Source organism: Rana temporaria, chromosome 12 (assembly GCF_905171775.1).
Source record: "Rana temporaria chromosome 12, aRanTem1.1, whole genome shotgun sequence".
In the NCBI taxonomy this organism is placed as follows: domain Eukaryota; kingdom Metazoa; phylum Chordata; class Amphibia; order Anura; family Ranidae; genus Rana; species Rana temporaria.
Window position 1 is genome coordinate 58,048,408 of NC_053500.1, and position 13,461 is coordinate 58,061,868.

The following is a 13,461-nucleotide window of genomic DNA, read 5'->3' on the forward strand; positions in this document are numbered from 1 at the left end:
GCGTAGGGGATGCAGGGCCGGTCAAGCATCAGCCCATTGATTTCCATGTGTGGCCTGTTCTTTTTGGCTGACCATGCCCAGGGATTTTTTTCAGAGAATAGGTGCAGGAACTCTACTCCTTCCCACAGAGGAGCACGCTGTGTCATAGGGTGGGTGTGGCTAAATTGTACAGTGTGAGGGTCTTAAAGGGGCATTGTTAACCAGTAAAACACAAGTGCATAACACACAAGCACAGGGTTCCGGAGTGCATAATACACAGAGTACTGTGTTCAGGAGTGCTTAATAGACAGAGTGCAGGGTTTAGAAGGGCAAAATAGACAGAGTAAGTGAGTAACTTGTATAGCGTTACAAATGCGAACTAAATCACCTCAAGGTGCTTTGTATCCATTGTCGAAGTGATCCTTCAGAAGAGGTGGATCTTACGTTTTTTTCTGAAGGCCCGATGATTTTCTTCCATACGGATGTTAGTTGGTAGAGCATTCCATAGCCGTGGTCCTTGGACTGCGAATCTTCCTTCTCCTTTAGACTTGTAGCAGGAGTTGGGGAGAGTGCAGAGTGCGATATGCACAGAATGCAGGGTTCAAGGGTTTGCTATGCAGAGAGGGCACTTCTGCCCCCACAGCCAAAGCTCATCTCTGCACCCTTCTCTCATAGAATATTTCTGCAACCACCTCTTACCCCTTCTTCCACAACAGCTAAACTCTTTATGCAGCTGCTTCAGCTTTGACCCCTGCTCCCCCACCGCCCTTACCTGTACACAAACACTCCCCTCCATCTGCTCAACTCTCAGAAGCCGCCGATCTCAGCATCCCTTGCCATACAGTCCAAATGGGGCTCTGCCTCTCCACCACGAGACAGCAGTAGCAGCATCGGGCATCGGCATCCAAGCACCAGGCTATTTCTAAGCCAGCATGGGATGCCCTTTCTGAAGCCTATAAACAGATTTGTGCCCTGGCAGCTGGCACTCTGTGTCCGCCCTGAATGCTGTGCATGGAGGTTCTGAGGGAACTGTTGGGAGAAGCGCACTGTCACTGTCACAGAAGCCGTGCTTACAAGTGACAGTAAATAGTTGCGACAGCGAGCATGGCCATCCTGGGCCTATATTAAGGTCAGGGCCTGGAGCTGCAGCTCTTTATTTTTTGTTTGTTTGTTTTTTATTTGATTTTAAAATGACTTGGTACAACAGGCAAATATTTAAAAAGATAACAGTGTTACAGCATACAAACCAAGAAAAGAAAAGAAAAAAAAAAAAAAATTCAGACAATACTAGCCATATTCTCAGCTTGTATAGCTGAAGGTGCCTGATGCCTGCTATGTCTCCTAGCCATATGTCTAATCTCCCCCCCCCCATCCCCCCTCCCTACCCCTAACTAAGGAAGCGTACTACCCCATTGATTAATCCGCTGAGCGAGAAGGCGAGAAGAGAGGAGGCTATTTTGCTTTCAGCTTTTTTCTTTGTGTTGGTGTTAGAGGTCATGTTCCCGGGGGTGCTGAACCCTATTGGGACTCCCGGTCGTCCCCACCCTGGCCGCAATGGGTGCCAGCCATTGCTGCCGGGGGAGGAGGGCATGATATCCTGGAGGAAATTTCTCTAATTTCCCTAGCCTAAGTTCCCCACCGCTCTCTCTGCCACGGCCCCCATATTCTTTCAAATTTCCTGTAATTCCCTTGTCGAGTGAAATACACTCTCTCGTTTGAGATTGTTAGCTTCATGGATGCTAACCAATTTTCTACCGATGGAGGAGTCTGCGCCTGCCATTTTTGGGCTATCGTCTTTTGTGCCTGGAAGAGGCATCTCAATATAGCTTCCCCATTGCCTTGAGGAACTCTTATGTCCTCTATGCACCCCAAGAGGCAAATCCTAGCCACTGGGTCAAGGGATACCCAAATGCCTTATTTATCCTCTCTATTATTTCCACCCAAAAGCCATAGAGTTTGGGGCAGGAGCTGCAGCTCTAATAGCAGCTATGTTAATCCGGCCCTGGAGGGTGAGGACAGAGAGAACCTTGAGCATGAACCACTAACCGTTTTCTTCTGTATTGTGTCTGTCAAATACATGGCATAGAAAAGAACATAGGAATAGGAGAAGCATCTACTCCATTTTCCAAATTTAGAAATGTGGTGCAAGCGTTATGTTTGCCCCTCCTCTTTACCCACTATGATTATACGTTCATCCTGTTAGCTTTAGCTAACTTTACAATTGCAGATCCCTCCCTCCGCTGACACAGTTTAAATTATAGTTCCTTACTTTTCTTGTAATTGATTTTCTCCCTAAATGATGTCATGATATCCCTTGGAAAGCTGCGCTCCTTCCTGCGTCGGGGGGAGGACTTTCTTCTCTTCTTCTGCACTCACATCTGTGTGGGCCTAGAAGATTACATTTCCCATGAGGCAGGGGAAATGCAGGAATTGACAGGCAGTGAACCTGTGGAGGGGAGGCTGACGTTGAGGGCTGCACCTCATAGCCAGTCATTACACCAACACACACAGTGGGTGTCCTAGACTTGGGAACCTCAGACTCCATAGTCCTCCCACAACAGTGAGCAGGGACACAATTACGTCAATGCTCTCTGTAAAGATCTTCAGCAGGGCATAGACAAGACCGATGGCCAGGGGGATGCGCAGCATATTGGCCACTGGTCTTGCAACACGGATGTCACAGAAAATGAAGCTCGATACAAAAAATGAACTCTGGATTTCTTAAAGATAATACAGTGGGAAAAGAAACAAGACATATTTTACAACAAGGTATGAAAGCACCAGTATTGATAGGTAATACTATTTTTGCCTGGAGTTTATTTTAACTCATAGGTCACACAAATGGGACAATGAATAATGACAAGCTATTGCGTATTCTATTGGACAATTTCTCATTAATTCCACAAGCATAGATGTGATTTGCCGATACACACCTGATGGAAAAGAGGCTCTTGTATCTGGGAAAGTGAGAATGAACATGGCAGAATGAAGCCAAACTCGATCTCCCTTCATCTCCCTGCCACCTCATCTTATCCCCTCCTTCATTTTCCTAAACTTTATGGATATCCTTAGGCTCCATGCACACTGGAGCTGATAAACTGCAGTTTACTGGAATTTGGGGATTTTTTTTAAAAGCCCATAAACTCCACTCTATGTTATCGTATGTGTCCATGCACACATGGATGTTTTTCAGCTTTAATGAGCAGTGGAGCTTTTTTCTGAACGCCCGAAAATTGCGTTCAAAGTGCATTTTTTTTTTACCTCAAAAACACCCAACGCAGATAAATGCTAAAAAACGCTTTAAAAACGCTGCTCGACAAAGTTTTTGATCCATTGAAAAAATGCTAATGCTGAAAAATGCTAATAAACACTAATGCGAAAAATTTAAAAACGTTGAAAGACTCCCCTGCAAAGCTACTGGCTTTTTTATAACATTATTTTAGCGTCCAGTGTGCATGGAGCCTTATTTGTAATTAGAATTTGTTACTATCCTTATTTGTAATTATGTAATTTCTTTTAGTTATTACTGAGAAAAGAAAATTGCTATAGCAAGGGCAGCACCAGCATGTGCACATTATAAACAATTTATGCATGTGAGTAGCCTTAAAAGAGTCACCTGATGACAGAGTCCCTTTAATAGTGCAACATCCCTAATATATTGAAAAAAAAAATGCTTACATTTGTAGCAATAAACAGCACTTGGGTAAAATCTCTTCTTTCAAAGGTTGCTAAACTGTCTCCATCATCCCAGAATAGGTCTCCTCGTGCAAATCCTTCCGTAGTAAGTGCCACCACCAGCATCAGACTATTCTTGCGTGTCTCCTGTGTGGTCAAACCTGGTAACTGGAGGAGGAAAGAACAAATGGATAATAAAACAAAATACACATACATACACTTCCACTGTTTATGTTACCATGACAAAGATTTACCAAACAAGGCTGCAATATTTAAAAAGCAATACATAACTGAACAACATATTTCATAATGATAATACTACAAAACAAAAAAGAATTAGATCAGTAGTACCAAATAAGAACAGATATAATATTACTTTATCATGACTAGCATAAAATATCTGTTAGAGAAGCCAACTAACACACTACAGTGCCATGGGTCCTTTTCAAGAGCTAGGGCCGCTTAAGTTATTTGGTAACCAGCCATGGGCAGCCATGGGCCACAAATGTAAAAGAGCCTTTTTTGCTCGTGGGTAGAGCATAGTGCACCGGCAGGTTAGCTATGCTTTGTAATAGACTTTTAATATATCTTGTGGGTGTGATGCACTTTCAGAAAGCGCACCAAACCTGCAGGACATAACAAAAAAGTCTAATGCCGCGTACACACGATCATTTCTCGGCATGAAAAAAACATGGTCTTTCAAAAATGTCATTTAAAATGATCGTGTGTGGGCTTCACATCATTTTTCAGGTCCTGAAAAACGACAAAAAAAAATTAGAACATGCTGCATTTTTTAACGTCGTGTTAAACAATGTTGTTTTTCGGGTTGTAAAAAATGATAGTGCGTGGGCTAAAACAACGTAAAAAACCCATGCACGCTCAGAAGCAAGTTATGACACGGGAGCGCTCGTTCATCACGCTGTAACAGACAAAAAAGCGCGAATCGTCTTTTACTAACACGGAATCAGCTAAAGCAGCCCAAAGGCGAATGGAACTTCCCCTTTATAGTGCCGTTGTACGCGTTGTATGTCACCGCGCTTTGCTAGATAATTTTTTAAAAACGATGGTGTGTAGGCAACATTGTTTTATTGATGAAGTTGGGAAAACAGCGTTTTTTCGACATGCTGAAAAACAATGTTTTTTTTCATGCTGAAAAATTATCGTGTGTACGCGGCATTAGTGCCAATATGCCCATTGCAAACGTTTAGTGTAATTGATGTTTAATAAAATAACCTTTTCCTCCTCCAGCTTCTGCTGGCATCGCTCTCCAGGCTGCTAGAAAGGTTCCAGACGATGTTCACTTGGTATCACTCTGTCTGAGACAGGAGGAGACAATACAAAGGAAGCATCAGCTTCTGCAGCTTCTGCTCCCTTTGCATCCCCCCTGCTTCTTCTGCTGCTGAAACTGGCTCCATGCACTCTGATGCTCTGGAAATGCGGGTTGTCAACCTCTTCATCGCGAACTGGGATTGCCGACCCACCATCCCAGAGCATGGGTATTTGGATTATTCCAAAATCACAGCAAATATTGTAAATATTCCAAATGCATTTTCATCTATGTGAGCATTAAACACTTACATAAGTGGGCACAACATAATTCAGAATTTTAATGATCACAAATTTAAAAAAAAATTGTCCTCTGGACATTTTGGGGCTGCATTTGAGGCTCCTATATGTAGTACATTGATCAACACTAGCATAGAGCACTAATAAGTCAGGAAGTGAGTCTCTCTCTGCCCTCTAAAATAAGGTATCTGCCATGCACTGCCATACTCAAACTTAAAAATATCTTCCTCCAGATACCTCATTGGCAGTTTTTTTTTTTAGCTGGAACTTGGTGGAACTCAGTTCCAGCAGCTCTGGCTCAGGCCCTCTGCTCTCTGCTCATCACCATCACTTGTAAACACAGAAGTCCAGCTTCTGTGTTAACAAGCGACAGCTCGTCTCCCAAAGGCTCCTACAGATCTGATCTCCCCAGCAGCTCCCACTGAGTGCAGAATGGGGAAAAGGGAGATGCAGGTGTTCAGGGTGCAGTGCGGATGCCGACACCCCCACCGGATGATCTCCCTGCACGTGAGAAAGACAGGGCAAACTGCAGTGTGAGGGAAAGTACTAGAGCCGACTGGGTGCTTCAGCTTAACACAGCAGCAAAAGTTGGACATGTGGAAGGCGGAGCTTTTAAGCAGGGGGGAGAATGGGGGGGTGGGGGATTGCATGCAGAGGTCAGAGCTAAAGAGGGTGAAAGTGAGATGTGGATAGGGGATGCAGAGGTAAGCAGCTGTGGAAGAAGGCTGAACTCTGCACTCTGTCTAGCTCACCCCTAAACTCTGCACTATGTAGGTAGTGTACCACCAAAAACTGCACATAGAGCAATACTGCACTCTGCACTCTTTGTAACCCCCGAACACTGCCCTCTATTTAACCACTTAAGGACCCCCTACCGACGATATACGTTGGCAGAATGACACGGCTGGGCACATCCACGTACATGTACGTGGCTCTTTAAGCCCAGCCGTGGGGTCACGCACGTGCACGCGACCCGGTCCGAAGCTCCGTGGCCGCGGAACTCGCGGACCCGATCGCCGCTGGAGTCTCGCGATCGGTCCCCGGAGCTGAAGAACGGGGAGAGTTGTGTGTAAACACAGCTTCCCTGTTCTTCACTGTGGCGCTGTCATCGATCGTGTGTTCCCTTTTTATAGGGAACCACAATCAATGACATCACACCTACAGCCACACCCCCCTACAGTTAGAAACACAAATGAGGTCATACATAACCCCATCAGCGCCCCCTTTTGGTTAACTCCCAAACTGCAACTGTCATTTTCACAGCATACAATGCATTTTAAATGCATTTTTTGCTGTGAAAATGACAATGGTCCCAAAAATGTGTCAAAATTGTCCGAAGTGTCCGCCATAATGTCACAGTCACGAATAAAATCGCTGATCGCCGCCATTAGTAGTAAAAAAAAATAATAATAAAAATGCAATAAAACTATCCCCTTTTTTGTAAACGCTATACATTTTGCGCAAACCAATCGATAAACGCTTATTGCAATTTTTTTTTACCAAAAATAGGTAGAAGAATACGTATCGGCCTAAACTGAGGAAAAAAAATAATGTTTTATATATTTTTGGGGGATATTTATTATAGAAAAAAGTTAGAAATATTGCATTTTTTCAAAATTGTCGCTCTATTTTTGTTTATAGCGCAAAAAATAAAAACCGCAGAGGTGATCAAATACCACCAAAAGAAAGCTCTATTTGTGGGGAAAAAAGGACGCCAATTTTGTTTGGGAGCCATGTCGCACGACCACGCAATTGTCAGTTAAAGCGACGCAGTGCCGAATAGCAAAAGCTGCCCGGGTCCTTTAGCTGCCTAAAGGTCCCGGTCTTAAGTGATTAATGCCCCTTTTAAGACCCTATCATTGTGAAATTTGACCACACCCACTATTTGATGGACAGTGTGTGTGGGGGAGAGGGGGATTTGGGGGGTCGTGGTTGAGTTCCTGCACCTATTTTCAGAAAAAAAAGGCCTGCTCATTGGTGATATTACATCATTCATATTTGTGAAGAACATTGCTTAGCCCAGAAATAGGCACTGCTTACTTTAACAAATAGCAATTCCTGGAAATGTGGATACAAAGACTAAGATTCAGCCCTGACCAACAGCTTTTAATGCAGTACCCATCTGCTTGCTCCCTGAATGGCTGAATTTTAGTCTGAGTGAGTGAGTAACTTGTATAACGCAACACATGCAAACTTGCATTCACAGTTTCCAATTGAAATTTGTAATCAAGAAACTTTTCTTTGTGAAAAAAAAATTGGGGATTAGTTTACTTTTTGTGGGCTACCCATGATTCTGGGCTCATCCCCATGTGGTGAACTGTATATGTGCCTGCCATTAACATATTTTTCCTATATTCTATAGGTTATGTTTCTTGGTCATACCTGTAAAGGCAAAATGCAGCCTCCTCTAATGTGGGTGTTGATGGTTTCCATTGGTGCAGGAAGTGTGATCCACTGACCTTTACTTTGAAGCTGTAAACCCTATGAAATTCAAGAAAAAAATATATCTTCAATACATATATAAATATGTTAGTATAGGTTTATTGTCTGTGCTGCACTTCTATGAGATGGCAATATGGTAAAGAAATGTTTATCATACCAAGAAGGCTATTCCCTTCTGATCTGTGTCCTGACACACCTTAAATTCAAGTTTGCTTTAATACCAAAAGGTAATAAAAATTAAACCTCCCAGCAAGCTCCTAGTGAAGGATCGGAAGATCAATACACTGGAACAGACGCCAATAATCTCTTGGACCAAGGGGTATACGATGTAGAAGAAATACTAAGACTAAGAGTGCAGGGCAGTATGCTGATCAACAAATGTTGCCATCATTACCAACGCCAGCAGCAGAACCCACATTATTAAATGTGCTCAATGCAATACAATAGTGTCAAAATTCTATTGGTAATCTAACTGGCCAATTGCAAGTACCATATATCTTTCTCCACCAAGACGTACATTAAATACGGGAACGTACATCTGAATTTAAAGGCTGTGTCAGAGAGATAGAGAACACCATCCAGCTAATACGTGCAGACGTTAAAGAGGTATTAAAAAAATCTGATATTAATGCCCATAAGTTAGAAGACCTGGAAAACTGTCTTCGCCGTAATAGCATCAGGCTGGTGGGACTCCCAGAACATGCTGAAGGCTCTAACCCTATAGAGTTCGTGGAAACATGGCTGTGGGTGATTATTGGGAAGACCACTTCTCTATGACTTTTTTCGGTAGAAAGGGCAAATCAAAAACCTACCAGGCCTTTGCCACCAGGGGCCCCTCCACGACCGTTTTTAGTGCAGTTCCTTAATCAACCTGACAGAGATTTCATTCTTTGAAAAATTAGGTCATTGAGAAAAGTTTTCTTTCAATGGCATCAAAATTATGTTTTCCCTGATTTTTCCCCAGAAGTTCAAAAAAAACAAAAAAAAACACAAAATTTCAGGAGGTTAAGAAAAAAATGCAAAGACTACAACTGCAATATTCAATGCTATATCCCGCTAGGCTTAGAGTGGAGGCAGATAACGTTAATTTCTTTGACACTCCACAAGCTGCCACAGAATGGCTAGATAGGCATTATCATAAATAAGGATTGTAGTACAATATTAATTTTCTATATATGGATGCTTATTTACTTAAATTAGTAGGAGTTATTTGGAATGTATATATTTTTATAGAGCCGGAGGAGAGAGCCCAGTCAATTTTTTTTAAACTATATTTCTTTATTAAAGTATTTTTTGCTTTACAAAATTCATAATATCCAACCACCCCTCCACGTCCCAACCCCCCCTCATTCTTCCACCCCCTTAATAGGTAACTCTAAAACAATTGCATAGGTGTTCATGACTTGGGTGATTCATGAGTGGGGATTAACAACGTACAGGGGGGCATCCTGTCTGTTCTTATATTCAAGTCTTAATTCTGCCCCATTCACTACCCTCACTTCACACCAGCCATATCTCACATTCATACAACTTGTAGACTCTCCTTTATCTATTAGGTCACTCTTCCTCACTTATATGCTTATCATATTTCTTTAGGCCCCCCTTGTTTTATGTATACCGATTTCTTTTTGAGAATTACTACATTCATGCTATTTATCTATTGTCTACTGGACGGAGGGGTTGCCGACAGCCATTTCAAGGCAATCAGTTTCCGTGCTTGTAATAAACATCTCAGAATCGCTACCTGTGGTGTTTCCTGGGTTCCCCACTTCTTCTACTAATCCCAATAAACAGTGTTTCACCTACCACCTAGTGGGGGTTCCAAACACCCTGTCAATGGTCCTAGTCACCTCCATCCAGTAGCGAAACAGTTTCGGACATCTCCAGAATATGTGAATTATATCCCCCTCTGAATCCCCACACCTGGGGCATCTTGCATCCGGTCGATGACCAAACTGGAAGAGTCTTGAGGGGGTATAGTAGGTTCTATATAGTAAATACAGGTGTGACAGCGATACCAGGGGGGCAAGTTCCAGTATTCTATTCCATTGTAGTTCGGAAATGATTCCCACGTCCTTTTCCCATTTTTTCTTGTATGTAGGAACCTCTATCCCTCCCATTCTCCCTTTATTTATATGTGGGTATATTTTTGAGATTATGCCCTTCTTTGTTTCTGCCTTAATTATTTTTTGGAGTATTGGAACTGCTCCTCAAATGCGTGTCTAACCTGAACCTGCTTATTCGGCAGGGCAAATTGTTCTCTCAGTTCCTGAAAGGTTTTCAAAATGCCTTCTTGATATAGCTGTGTGATAAGTTTTATTCCATATCTCTCCCATTCCCTTGCTGCCCCCATCGTCTGCATTTCCCCCAATCGACTGTTCTCCCATAGGAGGTATACTCCATAAGTCCTCTATAGTTCAATATTCCCTTCCCTGTATCCCAACATCTCATCATTAGTTTCCAGATGGGGAAACCCAAGGGAAAATATCCTGCTTCCAGGGCTTCAAGTATTGAATGATAAGGTGTATTCTGTAATAGTATCTTTCTGCCTGCCTCTCCCTCTTCTAAGTTGGACCCCCCCCCCCATGTGCTGAAGTTGTGCAGCGAGAAAGTAGCTAAAGGGGTGCAGAAGGTCTAGACCCCCCTCCTGTTTCTGTAGCTGCAAAGTGTTTAAGCGGATTCTTGCCAGGCCACCCTTCAACGGCGGATCCAGGGGGGAAACGGGGCAATTGCCCACCACCCCCCCGAGACAATCATGTCATATTGGCTTTTAATTTTTATTTTATTTTTTATCATTTTTTAAACTGCTTTGCGGTGCCTGCAGCTACCGCTGCCGAGTCTCTCACTCTCTCTCTCATCACCAGGGCCGGATTGACCAAGCCCGGTAGGCTGCCTGTCCTGAGGCTGCTTTGAGCTGTAGCTGACTGCAGCGCTCCCCCTCTCTCCTGCTTGTATGACACCGGGCATTTATCGCTGTGTGTGAGAGCTGGGTCTGTGTTCGGCTGTGCTGCCTGTGCTAGACCTGCTTGTGTCATAGTAGATGGAACACTGATTGAATCAGTGGTTTGTCTATCACACAAGCCCGTCTAGGGGGGACCTTGCTAGAGCACACTGCCCTGCTGAACACAGACCTACAGCTCCTGTTTGTTCCATGAAACACGTCAGGAGAGGAGATACCTGCTGTATGTGATCGAGGCAATGCCATGTTGAGTGCCATGCATAGTGGGGCTTCATTCATATACAAAAGTGGGGCTGCATTCATATACAAAGTGGGGCTGCATTCATATACACAGTGGGGCTGCATTCATATACAAAGTGGGACTGCATTCATATACAAAGTGGGGCTGCATTCATATACAAAAGTGGGACTGCATTAATAGACAAAAGTGGGACTGCATTCATAGACAAAAGTGGGGCTGCATTCATAGACAAAAGTGGGGCTGCATTCATAGACAAAAGTGGGGCTGCATTAATATACAAAAGTGGGGCTGCATTCATAGACAAAAGTGGGGCTGCATTAATATACAAAAGTGGGACTGAATTTATTTACAAAAGTGGGACTGAATTTATATACAAAAGTGGGACTGCATTTATATACAAAAGTGGGACTGCATTTATATACAAAAGTGGGGCTGCATTCATATACAAAAGTGGGGCTGCATTCATATACAAAAGTGGGGCTGCATTTATATACAAAAGTGGGACTGAATTTTATATATACAGTGGGACTGCATTAATATACAAAAGTGGGGCTGCATTAATATACAAAAGTGGGGCTGCATTAATATACAAGTGGGGCTGCATTAATATACAAAAGTGGGACTGCATTCATAGACAAAAGTGGGACTGCATTCATAGACAAAGTGGGACTGCATTAATATACAAAAGTGGGGCTGCATTAATATACAAAAGTGGGACTGCATTTATATACAAAAGTGGGACTGCATTTATATACAAAAGTGGGACTGCATTTATATACAAAAGTGGGACTGAATTTATATATACAGTGGGACTGCGTTTATATACAAAAGTGGGACTGCATTAATATACAAAAGTGGGACTGCATTAATATACAAAAGTGGGGCTGCGTTCATATATACAGTGAGGCTGCAATGATGGGCACTGATGAGGCTGCATTGATCTCTTGATCCATGTCTTCAGTCTCTGACCATCTCTTGTACCATGTCTCCAGTCTCTGACCATCCCTTGTACCATGTCTGCAGTCTCTGACCATCCCTTGTACCATGTCTGCAGTCTCAGACCATCTCTTGTACCATGTCTGCAGTCTCTGACCATCCCTTGTACCATGTCTGCAGTCTCTGACCATCCCTTGTACCATGTCTTCAGTCTCTGACCATCTCTTGTACCATGTCTCCAGTCTCTGACCATCCCTTGTACCACGTCTTCAGTCTCTGACCATCCCTTGTACCATGTCTGCAGTCTCTGACCATCTCTTGTACCATGTCTGCAGTCTCTGACCATCTCTTGTACCATGTCTGCAGTCTCTGACCATCCCTTGTACCATGTCTGCAGTCTCTGACCATCCCTTGTACCATGTCTGCAGTCTCTGACCATCCCTTGTACCATGTCTGCAGTCTCAGACCAGCTCTTGTACCATGTCTGCAGTCTCTGACCATCTCTTGTACCATGTCTCCAGTCTCTGACCATCCCTTGTACCATGACCATCCCTTGTACCACGTCTTCAGTCTCTGACCATCCCTTGTACCATGTCTGCAGTCTCTGACCATCTCTTGTACCATGTCTGCAGTCTCTGACCATCCCTTGTACCATGTCTGCAGTCTCTGACCATCCCTTGTACCATGTCTGCAGTCTCTGACCATCCCTTGTACCATGTCTGCAGTCTCAGACCATCTCTTGTACCATGTCTGCAGTCTCTGACCATCTCTTGTACCATGTCTGCAGTCTCTGACCATCCCTTGTACCATGTCTTCAGTCTCTGACCATCTCTTGTACCATGTCTGCAGTCTCTGACCATCCCTTGTACCATGTCTGCAGTCTCTGACCATCCCTTGTACCATGTCTGCAGTCTCAGACCATCTCTTGTACCATGTCTGCAGTCTCTGACCATCTCTTGTACCATGTCTGCAGTCTCTGACCATCCCTTGTACCATGTCTGCAGTCTCTGACCATCTCTTGTACCATGTCTGCAGTCTCTGACCATCTCTTGTACCATGTCTGCAGTCTCTGACCATCTCTTGTAAAATGTCTGCAGTCTCTGACCATCTATTGTACCATGTCTGCAGTCTCTGACCATCTCTTGTACCATGTCTACAGTCTCTGACCATCTCTTGTACCATGTCTGCAGTCTCTGACCATCCCTTGTACCATGTCTGCAGTCTCTGACCATCTCTTGTACCATGTCTGCAGTCTCTGACCATCTCTTGTACCATGTCTGCAGTCTCTGACCATCTCTTGTAAAATGTCTGCAGTCTCTGACCATCTATTGTACCATGTCTGCAGTCTCTGACCATCTCTTGTACCATGTCTACAGTCTCTGACCATCTCTTGTACCATGTCTGCAGTCTCTGACCATCCCTTGTACCATGTTTGCAGTCTCTGACCATCTCCTGTATCATGTCTGCATTCTCTGACCATCTCTTGTACCACGTCTGCAGTCTCTGACCATCTCTTGTACCATGTCTGCAGTCTCTGACCATCCCTTGTACCACGTTTGCAGTCTCTGACCATCTCCTGTATCATGTCTGCATTCTCTGACCATCTCTTGTACCACGTCTGCAGTCTCTGACCATCTCTTGTACCATGTCTGCAGTCCCTGAC

The 13,461-nt window shown here is 43.7% G+C and overlaps 1 protein-coding gene across 2 annotated transcripts in view; it reads right to left on the minus strand.

Moving 5' to 3' along the window:
• LOC120919155 (lysosomal alpha-glucosidase-like) overlaps window positions 1-13,461 on the minus strand; it is a 273,064-nt gene that overhangs the window by 57,023 nt on the left and 202,580 nt on the right. For both annotated transcript variants that reach the window (XM_040331191.1, XM_040331192.1), the window contains exons 17-18: window positions 7,603-7,701; window positions 3,658-3,822 (exon numbers count right to left, since the gene is read on the minus strand). In XM_040331191.1, coding sequence (XP_040187125.1) covers window positions 3,658-3,822; window positions 7,603-7,701 — 264 coding nt within the window. The remainder of the gene's footprint in view (window positions 1-3,657; window positions 3,823-7,602; window positions 7,702-13,461) is intronic.